At 39.6% G+C, this 12,263-nt stretch overlaps 1 protein-coding gene across 1 annotated transcript in view; it reads right to left on the bottom strand.

The window, feature by feature from the left end:
• LOC139750360 (uncharacterized) overlaps nucleotides 1-12,263 on the bottom strand; it is an 89,428-nt gene that overhangs the window by 36,177 nt on the left and 40,988 nt on the right. The window contains exon 4 of the mRNA XM_071665069.1: nucleotides 9,731-9,901. Within this exon, the coding sequence (XP_071521170.1) occupies nucleotides 9,731-9,901 (171 nt within the window). The remainder of the gene's footprint in view (nucleotides 1-9,730; nucleotides 9,902-12,263) is intronic.

The raw sequence follows: 12,263 nt of genomic DNA, 5'->3' as shown, positions 1-12,263 counted from the left end.
GGAAACAGACGAAAGAAATGGCCCAACCCCCCCCCCCCATACACATGTATATACATACTTCCACACACGCAAATATACATACCTACACAGCTTTCCATGGTTTACCCCAGACGTTTCACATGCCTTGATTCAATCCACTGACAGCACGTCAACCCCGGTATACCACATCGCTCCAATTCACTCTATTCCTTGCCCTCCTTTCACCCTCCTGCATGTTCAGGCCCCGATCACACAAAATCTTTTTCACTCCATCTTTCCACCTCCAATTTGGTCTCCCTCTTCTCCTTGTTCCCTCCACCTCCGACACATATATCCTCTTGGTCAATCTTTCCTCACTCATCCTCTCCATGTGCCCAAACCACTTCAAAACACCCTCTTCTACTCTCTCAACCACGCTCTTTTTATTTCCACACATCTCTCTTACCCTTACGTTACTCACTCGATCAAACCACCTCACACCACACATTGTCCTCAAACATCTCATTTCCAGCACATCCATCCTCCTGCGCACAACTCTATCCATCGCCCACGCCTCGCAACCATAAAACATTGTTGGAACCACTATTCCTTCAAACATACCCATTTTTGCTTTCGGAGATAATGTTCTCGACTTCCACACATTCTTCAAGGTCCCCAGAATTTTCGCCCCCTCCCCCACCCTATGATCCACTTCCGCTTCCATGGTTCCATCCGCTGCCAGATCCACTCCCAGATATCTAAAACACTTCACTTCCTCCAGTTTTTTTCCATTCAAACTCACCTCCCAATTGACTTGACCCTCAACCCTACTGTACCTAATAACCTTGCTCTTATTCACATTTACTCTTAACTTTCTTCTTCCACACACTTTACCAAACTCAGTCACCAGCTTCTGCAGTTTCTCACATGAATCAGCCACCAGCGCTGTATCATCAGCAAACAACAGCTGACTCACTTCCCAAGCTCTCTCATCCCCAACAGACTTCATACTTGCCCCTCTTTCCAAAACTCTTGCATTTACCTCCCTAACAACCCCATCCATAAACAAATTAAACAACCATGGAGACATCACACACACCCTGCCGCAAACCTACATTCACTGAGAACCAATCACTTTCCTCTCTTCCTACACGTACACATGCCTTACATCCTCGATAAAAACTTTTCACTGCTTCTAACAACTTTCCTCCCACACCATATATTCTTAATACCTTCCACAGAGCATCTCTATCAGCTCTATCATATGCCTTCTCCAGATCCATAAATGCTACATACAAATCCATTTGCTTTTCTAAGTATTTCTCACATACATTCTTCAAAGCAAACACCTGATCCACACATCCTCTACCACTTCTGAAACCACACTGCTCTTCCCCAATCTGATGCTCTGTACATGCCTTCACCCTCTCAATCAATACCCTCCCATATAATTTACCAGGAATACTCAACAAACTTATACCTCTGTAATTTGAGCACTCACTTTTATCCCCTTTGCCTTTGTACAATGGCACTATGCACGCATTCCGCCAATCCTCAGGCACCTCACCATGAGTCATACATACATTAAATAACCTTACCAACCAGTCAACAATACAGTCACCCCCTTTTTTAATAAATTCCACTGCAATACCATCCAAACCTGCTGCCTTGCCGGCTTTCATCTTCCGCAAAGCTTTCACTACCTCTTCTCTGTTTACCAAATCATTTTCCCTAACCCTCTCACTTTGCACACCACCTCGACCAAAACATCCTATATCTGCCACTCTATCATCAAACACATTCAACAAACCTTCAAAATACTCACTCCATCTCCTTCTCACATCACTACTACTTGTTTTCACCTCCCCATTTGCGCCCTTCACTGAAGTTCCCATTTGCTCCCTTGTCTTACGCACTTTATTTACCTCCTTCCAGAACATCTTTTTATTCTCCCTAAAATTTAATGATACTCTCTCACCCCAACTCTCATTTGCTCTTTTTTTCACCTCTTGCACCTTTCTCTTGACCTCCTGTCTCTTTCTTTTATACATCTCCCACTCAATTGCATTTTTTCCCTGCAAAAATCGTCCAAATGCCTCTCTCTTCTCTTTCACTAATACTCTTACTTCTTCATCCCACCACTCACTACCCTTTCTAATCAACCCACCTCCCACTCTTCTCATGCCACAAGCATCTTTTGCGCAATCCATCACTGATTCCCTAAATACATCCCATTCCTCCCCCACTCCCCTTACTTCCATTGTTCTCACCTTTTTCCATTCTGTACTCAGTCTCTCCTGGTACTTCCTCACACAGGTCTCCTTCTCAAGCTCACTTACTCTCACCATCCTCTTCACCCCAACATTCACTCTTCTTTTCTGAAAACCCATACAAATCTTCACCTTAGCCTCCACAAGATAATGATCAGACATCCCTCCAGTTGCACCTCTCAGCACATTAACATCCAAAAGTCTCTCTTTCGCACGCCTGTCAATTAACACGTAATCCAATAACGCTCTCTGGCCATCTCTCCTACTTACATAGGTATACTTATGTATATCTCGCTTTTTAAACCAGGTATTCCCAATCATCAGTCCTTTTTCAGCACATAAATCAACAAGCTCTTCACCATTTCCATTTACAACACTGAACACCCCAAGTATACCAATTATTCCCTCAACTGCCACATTACTCACCTTTGCATTCAAATCACCCATCACTATAACCCGGTCTCGTGCATCAAAACCACTAACACACTCATTCAGCTGCTCCCAAAACACTTGCCTCTCTTGATCTTTCTTCTCATGCCCAGGTGCATATGCACCAATAATCACCCACCTCTCTACATCAACTTTCAGTTTTACCCATATTAATCGAGAATTTACTTTCTTACACTCTATCACATACTCCCACAACTCCTGTTTCAGGAGTATTGCTACTCCTTCCCTTGCTCTTGTCCTCTCACTAACCCCTGACTTTACTCCCCAGACATTCCCAAACCACTCTTCCCCTTTACCCTTGAGCTTCGTTTCACTCAGAGCCAAAACATCCAGGTTCCTTTCCTCAAACATACTACCTATCTCTCCTTTTTTCACATCTTGGTTACATCCACACACATTTAGGCACCCCACTCTGAGCCTTCGAGGAGGATGAGCACTCTCCGCGTGACTCCTTCTTCTGTTTCCCATTTTAGAAAGTTAATACAAGGAGGGGAGGATTTCTGGACCCCCGCTCCCGTCCCCTCTAGTCGCTTTCTACGACACTCGAGGAATACGTGGGAAGTATTCTTTCACCCCTATCCCCAGGGATAATATACATATATATATACATTAACACACACACACACATACATATATATACATATGAAAAATGTAAGAAACAATTTAGAAAACTGAAACTTCTAGCTTGAAATGAATAAAAAAAATGAATGTCACATAATGGTTCAACCTCTGGCTATGGAAAAAAGGAAATGTATAATTTATTTACACAAACGTCAATAGCAGTTCTCATCAATTTAACCACTGTATCAATAAGCTTCAATGTCTAAGCTAAATTTTTCTCCAATTTCACCATTTTCCTTCACATTTTCAATATATATATATATATATATATATATATATATATATATATATATATATATATATATATATATATATATATATATATATTTATTTTTTTTTCTTTTGCTTTGTCGCTGTCTCCCGCGTTTGCGAGGTAGCGCAAGGAAACAGACGAAAGAAATGGCCCAACCCATCCCCATACACATGTATATACATACGTCCACACACGCAAATATACATACCTACACAGCTTTCCATGGTTTACCCCAGACGCTTCACATGCCCTGATTCAATCCACTGACAGCACGTCAACCCCGGTATACCACATCGCTCCAATTCACTCTATTCCTTGCCCTCCTTTCACCCTCCTGCATGTTCAGGCCCCGATCACACAAAATCTTCTTCACTCCATCTTTCCACCTCAAATTTGGTCTCCCTCTTCTCTTCGTTCCCTCCACCTCCGACACATATATCCTCTTGGTCAATCTTTCCTCACTCATTCTCTCCATGTGTCCAAACCATTTCAAAACACCCTCTTCTGCTCTCTCAACCACGCTCTTTTTATTTCCACACATCTCTCTTACCCTTACGTTACTTACTCGATCAAACCACCTCACACCACACATTGTCCTCAAACATCTCATTTCCAGCACATCCATCCTCCTGCGCACCACTCTATCCATAGCCCACGCCTCGCAACCATACAACATTGTTGGAACCACTATTCCTTCAAACATACCCATTTTTGCTTTCCGAGATAATGTTCTCGACTTCCACACATTCTTCAAGGCTCCCAGAATTTTCGCCCCCTCCCCCACCCTATGATCCACTTCCGCTTCCATGGTTCCATCCGCTGCCAGATCCACTCCCAGATATCTAAAACACTTCACTTCCTCCAGTTTTTCTCCATTCAAACTCACCTCCCAATTGATTGACCCTCAACCCTACTGTACCTAATAACCTTGCTCTTATTTACATTTACTCTTAACTTTCTTCTTTCACACACTTTACCAAACTCAGTCACCAGCTTCTGCAGTTTCTCACATGAATCAGCCACCAGCGCTGTATCATCAGCGAACAACAACTGACTCACTTCCCAAGCTCTCTCCTCCCCAACAGACTTCATACTTGCCCCTCTTTCCAAAACTCTTGCATTCACCTCCCTAACAACCACATCCATAAACAAATTAAACAACCATGGAGATATCACACACCCCTGCCGCAAACCTACATTCACTGAGAACCAATCACTTTCCTCTCTTCCTACACGTACACATGCCTTACATCCTCGATAAAAACTTTTCACTGCTTCCAACAACTTGCCTCCCACACCATATATTCTTAATACCTTCCACAGAGCATCTCTATCAACTCTATCATATGCCTTCTCCAGATCCATAAATGCTACATACAAATCCATTTGCTTTTCTAAGTATTTCTCACATACATTCTTCAAAGCAAACACCTGATCCACACATCCTCTACCACTTCTGAAACCACACTGCTCTTCCCCAATCTGATGCTCTGTACATGCCTTCACCCTCTCAATCAATACCCTCCCATATAATTTACCAGGAATACTCAACAAACTTTTACCTCTGTAATTTGAGCACTCACTCTTATCCCCTTTGCCTTTGTACAATGGCACTATGCACGCATTCTGCCAATCCTCAGGCACCTCACCATGAGTCATACATACATTAAATAACCTTACCAACCAGTCATATACATATATATATATTTTTTTTTTTTTTTTTTACTTTGTCGCTGTCTCCCGCGTTTGCGAGGTAGCGCAAGGAAACAGACGAAAGAAATGGCCCAACCCCCCCCCATACACATGTACATACACACGTCCACACACGCAAATATACATACCTACACAGCTTTCCTTGGTTTACCCCGGACGCTTCACATGCCTTGATTCAATCCACTGACAGCACGTCAACCCCTGTATACCACATCGCTCCAATTCCCTCTATTCCTTGCCCTCCTTTCACCCTCCTGCATGTTCAGGCCCCGATCACACAAAATCCTTTTCACTCCATCTTTCCACCTCCAATTTGGTCTCCCTCTTCTCCTCGTTCCCTCCACCTCCGACACATATATCCTCTTGGTCAATCTTTCCTCACTCATTCTCTCCATGTGCCCAAACCATTTCAAAACACCCTCTTCTGCTCTCTCAACCACGCTCTTTTTATTTCCACACATCTCTCTTACCCTTACGTTACTTACTCGATCAAACCACCTCACACCACACATTGTCCTCAAACATCTCATTTCCAGCACATCCATCCTCCTGCGCAAAAATGGGTATGTTTGAAGGAATAGTAGTTCCAACAATGTTGTATGGTTGCGAGGCGTGGGCTATGGATATATATATATATATATATATATATATATATATATATATATATATATATATATATATATATATATATATATATATATATATATATATATAATTTTGATTTGTCGCTGTCTCCCGCATTAGCGAGGTACCGCAAGGAGACAGACGAATGAATGGGCCAACCCACCCACATACACATGTATATACATACACGTCCACACACTCATATATACATACCTATACATCTCAATGTATACATATACATACACACACAGACATATACATATATAAACATGTACATAATTCATACTGTCTGCCTTTATTCATTTCCATCGCCACCCCGCCACACATGAAATAACAACCCCCTCCCCCCTCATGTACGCGAGGTAGTGCTAGGAAAAGAAAACAAAGGCCACATTCGTTCACACTAAGTCTCTAGCTGTCATGTAATAATGCACCGAAACCACAGCTCCCTTTCCACATCCAGGCCCCACACAACTTTCCATGGTTTACCCAAGACGCTTCACATGCCCTGGTCCAATCCATTGACAGCACGTCGACCCCGGTATACAACATCGTTCCAATTCACTCTATTCCTTGCACGCCTTTCACCCTCCTGCATGCTGAGGCCCCGATCACTCAAAATCTTTTTCACTCCATCTTTCCACCTCCAATTTGGTCTCCCACTTCTCGTTCCCTCCACCTCTGACACATATATCCTCTTGGTCAATCTTTCCTCTCTCATTCTCTCCATGTGACCAAATCATTTCAAAACACCTTCTTCTGTTCTATCAACCACACTCTTTTTATCACCACACATCTCTCTTACCCTTTCATTACTTATTCGATCAAACCACCTCACACCACATATTGTCCTCAGACATCTCATATCCAACACATCCACCCTCCTCCGTACAACAATCACATCATCAGGGGAGACACAAGAGAGAAATTTAACCGTCAGTTGATCTACATCGAAGAGACGAAGCTAGGACGCCATTTGGTAATATGTATATATATATATATATATATATATATATATATATATATATATATATATATATATATATATATATATATATATATATATATATATATATATATATATATATATTATTTTTTTTTTTTTTTTTTGCTTTGTCGCTGTCTCCCGCGTTTGCGAGGTAGCGCAAGGAAACAGACGAAAGAAATGGCCCAACCCACCCCCATACACATGTATATACATACGTCCACACACGCAAATATACATACCTACACAGCTTTCCATGGTTTACCCCAGACGCTTCACATGCCCTGATTCAATCCACTGACAGCACGTCAACCCCGGTATACGACATCGCTCCAATTCACTCTATTCCTTGCCCTCCTTTCACCCTCCTGCATGTTCAGGCCCCGATCACACAAAATCTTCTTCACTCCATCTTTCCACCTCCAATTTGGTCTCCCTCTTCTCCTCGTTCCCTCCACCTCCGACACATATATCCTCTTGGTCAATCTTTCCTCACTCATTCTCTCCATGTGCCCAAACCATTTCAAAACACCCTCTTCTGCTCTCTCAACCACGCTCTTTTTATTTCCACACATCTCTCTTACCCTTACGTTACTTACTCGATCAAACCACCTCACACCACACATTGTCCTCAAACATCTCATTTCCAGCACATCCATCCTCCTGCGCACCACTCCATCCATAGCCCACGCCTCGCAACCATACAACATTGTTGGAACCACTATTCCTTCAAACATACACATTTTTCCTTTCCGAGATAATGTTCTCGACTTCCACACATTCTTCAACGCTCCCAAAACTTTCGCCCCCTCTCCCACCCTATGATTCACTTCCGCTTCCATGGTTCCATCGGCTTCCAAGTCTACTCCCAGATATCTAAAACACTTCACTTCCTCCAGTTTTTCTCCATTCAAACTTACCTCCCAGTTGACTTGTCCCTCAACCCTACTGTACCTAATAACCTTGCTCTCATTCACATTTACTCTCAGCTTTCTTCTTTCACACACTTTACCAAACTCAGTCACCAGCTTCTGCAGTTTCTCACATGAATCAGCCACCAGCGCTGTATCATCAGCGAACAAAAACTGACTCACTTCCCAAGCTCTTTCGTCCACAACAGACTGCATACTTGCCCCTCTTTCCAAAACTCTTGCATTCACCTCCCTAACAACCCCATCCATAAACAAATCAAACAACCATGGAGACATCACATACCCCTGCCGCAAACCTACATTCACTGAGAACCAATCACTTTCCTCTCTTCCTACACGTACACATGCCTTACATCCTCGATAAAAACTTTTCACTGCTTCTAACAACTTGCCTCCCACACCATATATTCTTAATACCTTCCACAGAGCATCTCTATCAATTCTATCATATGCCTTCCCCAGATCCATAAATGCAACATACAAATCCATTTGCTTTTCTAAGTATTGCTCACATACATTCTTCACAGCAAACACCTGATCCACACATCCTCTACCACTTCTGAAACCACACTGCTCTTCCCCAATCTGATGCTCTGTACATGCCTTCACCCTCTCTATCAATACCCTCCCATATAATTTCCCAGGAATAGTTAACAAACTTATACCTCTGTAATTTGAGCACTCACTTTTTTCCTCTTTATCTTTATACAATGGCACTATGCACGCATTCCGCCAATCCTCAGGCACCTCACCATGAGTCATACATATATCAAATAACCTTACCAACCAGTCAACAATACAGTCACCGCCTTTTTTAATAAGTTCCACTGCAATACTATCCAAACCCGCTGCCTTGCCGGCTTTCATCTTCCGCAAAGCTTTTATTATATATATATATATATATATATATATATATATATATATATATATATGAATATATATATATATATATATATATATATATATATATATATATATATATATATATATATATATATATATATATATATATATATTGGAAAGGATCACAATTTTTTTGCGTGATCAAGATATTCCTTTGAGTCCACGGGGAAAATGAAACACGAAAAGTTCTCAAGTGCACTTTCGTGTAATAATCACATCTTCAGGGGAGACACAAGAGAGGAATATAACAGTTATTTGATATACATCGAAGAGACGAAGCTAGGACGCCATTTAGTAAACATGTGATTGTCCAAAACATGTTTTGGACCATGACATGTTTACCAAATGGCGTCCTAGATTCGTCTCTTCGATGTATATCAACTGACTGTTATATTCCTCTCTTGTGTCTCCCCTGATGATGTGATTTGTACACGAAAGTGCACTTGGGAACTTTTCGTGTTTCATTTGCCCTGTGGACTCATAGGCATATATATATATATATATATATATATATATATATATATATATATATATATATATATATATATATATATATATATATATATATATATATATATATATATATATATATATATATATGTATATATATATATATATATATATATATATATATATATATATATATATATATATATATATATATATATATATACATATATATATATATATATATATATATATATATATATATATATATATATATATATATATATATATATATATATATATATATATATATATATATATATATATATATATATATATATGGACATTTATGTACATATAAGTGCATGTGAGTGGATAGGCCATTCTTAGTCTATTCCCTGGCGCTACTTCATAGACACGAGAAACGGCGATCAAGTAATATAATATAAGGAATAATAATATACTCACTGTTCTTCTGCTACTCTGGCACTTTCTTCATTTTTCACTTTCGATTATCTTGCACATTATATGAATATCAACTTGTGGTAAGAATTCACATTTGCAGGCTACTTACTTGCCTGAAGATGTTCCAGTAGGAGTTTGAGCTGTGTGCCTGGTGAAGTGAGCGTCAGTAAGTGTCCACCATGACGTACACATGATGCTACAGCCTCTGGGAAAGTTAACTCTTCTCCACCAAACCAGTAACACCCATGTCCCACCTGCTCCCACTCTGGTTTACAAGTTCCTGCCAAGTAGTATTCTTTAGGAATATGATAATTTCATTACTTTTTACTGTTTCCTACCTGATTAGAAGATATATACATAAGTGACTCCTTTGCAGAAGGAACAATAAGGCCCTAAACTGTTTTGTGAAAACTCTTGTGCTGCATCATTTAAAGTGTGCTGAGGCTTCAAGGGGATGTAATGATTTACTGATATTGGGGAAGACTGTGCTTAGTTACAGGAAATCAGCTCAGGAAAACCCATGTTGGGAGATAATGGTGGCGAATCCACATATAAGATTTGCTGAAGATGAAGCCAGAACCTTCATGGAAAATATTTATATCATAATCTTTCATGTTAATGAAAAAGACTTTTACAGGAACATCAGAGAGGTATAATAAAACTAAAGATATAGTGGCTATGAGACAGAGAAAGTGAAACTGGAAAAGAAAAAAACCAACAACATTCATGGAAAAATAGAGACTCTAAATACTTACAAGTGGCAAAAAAAATATAAGTAAGGGACAATAACTGACAAACAAAAGTAAATTAATCTAAGGGATACAACCGATTCATCATTAAGAAATTATTATTATGGAGCCAAGAAATTGAACATTTAATTTGTAAGCTATACAAGCGAAAGTGGTGAAATTGAATATGGGAATTTTATAAAAGTGTATTAGAAATTCTGTAGAAGCTGAAAGCTGTTGGATATAATTTAAAAACTGAAACAAACTATACATAACAGCTGAAGAAGTGAAAGAGTTATTGAGGCATTTGGAAGTTCAGAAAAATAGAATTGTGTTACTTGAAGGAGGAAAGGAAAATGTAACCTTTGCACTAGACATAGGAAAAGTGGGAAGTCATACGAGAGTAATATAGATTATCCCACTGAACTGCATATCATGTAATGAACTGTTATATTTTTTATAAACCATGGGAGAAGCTACCTAAGCAAACGGAAAAAAATCCAAGAAAAGTGAAATGCAGAAAAAATGAGATCTGGCACCTAAAGTGGGATAGCGGGACAAGAGTATACAGAAGTGGAGAAGGATTAATTTCAAATGAACAGGAACTGGGGTTAAAGATCACACCGGAGAAATCAGTTCAGATATGGAAAGCTAAATGAAACTGACCAGGCTATAGACTTGTATCCAAAATTACCTAAAGGGTTAACCACAGCAAGGAAAAAAGCTGGATAAAGAAGGTTCAGTCTTCTTAAGATACTATTACAATATCAACCTAAAGTTCCAGGAGCTACTGTTATAATGTCAACCTAAGTTCCAGGAGCTACTATTATAAATCATTAGAAATAATATGGTAATGCTGCTCCACTGGTCTGATAGTTTATAATCCTTTAGTGATGTGGTAGAGATGGAATTTATGTATTGATGGTAATTGAGGCAAACATAAGATGGTGCAAAAGGCATTGAGAGGTAACCTGCTCTGAGGAGGAAAGGCTTTGAAAATTGGAATTTTAATATTAGTGGAATCAGCTGGGAAAAATTATATTCTTAATCTAAACTTTAATCACTTGGCCTAAATATTCTGCATTTTCTGTAAATTCAAAACAAAGCTAGTCATGCCATTCTCTATTACCTTTCATATGATGACCCTATTTTGTCAATCCTTAAAGTCTGCTGCAGTTCTGTGAGGCTTTTTCTTGGATCTTCTCAATGTTCCTCAAACCTTTGGGGTTCAATTTTCTTCCTTGTGAATCCCTCAGTTTAACTTGATTACTTCTCCCTAATTCAATCTGGTATTCCTGATATTTGACAGGGTTTCCCCTATCCAGCCTGTTTTTTAAAAGTATGACAAAACTAGTTTTTTCTGCTCTTCCAGCTAACAACAGTATGAAGTATTAATCTGGGCTGAACTATAACTCTGGCTTTGGAAACTTGGACGATCAGTGGAGGTTTATCCTCCACCTTCACATATGTTGCCTGTTCTACTGTTCTCTTCTACATCATCATCCCCTAAACCCATGTTCTGCAGTAGATCAGGTCATTAACCACCAGTTTAATTCTTTTTTATATACCTGCTGCAAAGATATTTTCCATTGATGCTTACTCACATCTGATTGCTGCATTCTCTTCTGACTTCTTTCCACTTCAGTATCCATTTTATGTATATGCATACAGGAAAAGATTTATCCCCCAGAAGAAAAAAACATACTGTACTAAACGCTATATCTGTTTACCTTTATCTGGCATATCTTAGCCTGATTAGGATGCTTGTTAAAAGTCCATAATACTACAATTATTTCCAACACTGATGTTTAGTGACTTTGTTTACAGACTTCCCTGCCAATCTTCAGTCGCTAATCATCACTACAGTGATTTTTCATCACCTTGTGGGCTGCCTTCACCTTAGGATATTTTCTA

This window comes from Panulirus ornatus, chromosome 9 (assembly GCF_036320965.1).
Source record: "Panulirus ornatus isolate Po-2019 chromosome 9, ASM3632096v1, whole genome shotgun sequence".
Taxonomy (NCBI): Eukaryota; Metazoa; Arthropoda; class Malacostraca; order Decapoda; family Palinuridae; genus Panulirus; species Panulirus ornatus.
The sequence above is the reverse complement of the archived record's forward strand: the minus strand, read 5'-3'. Positions and strand labels throughout refer to the sequence as shown.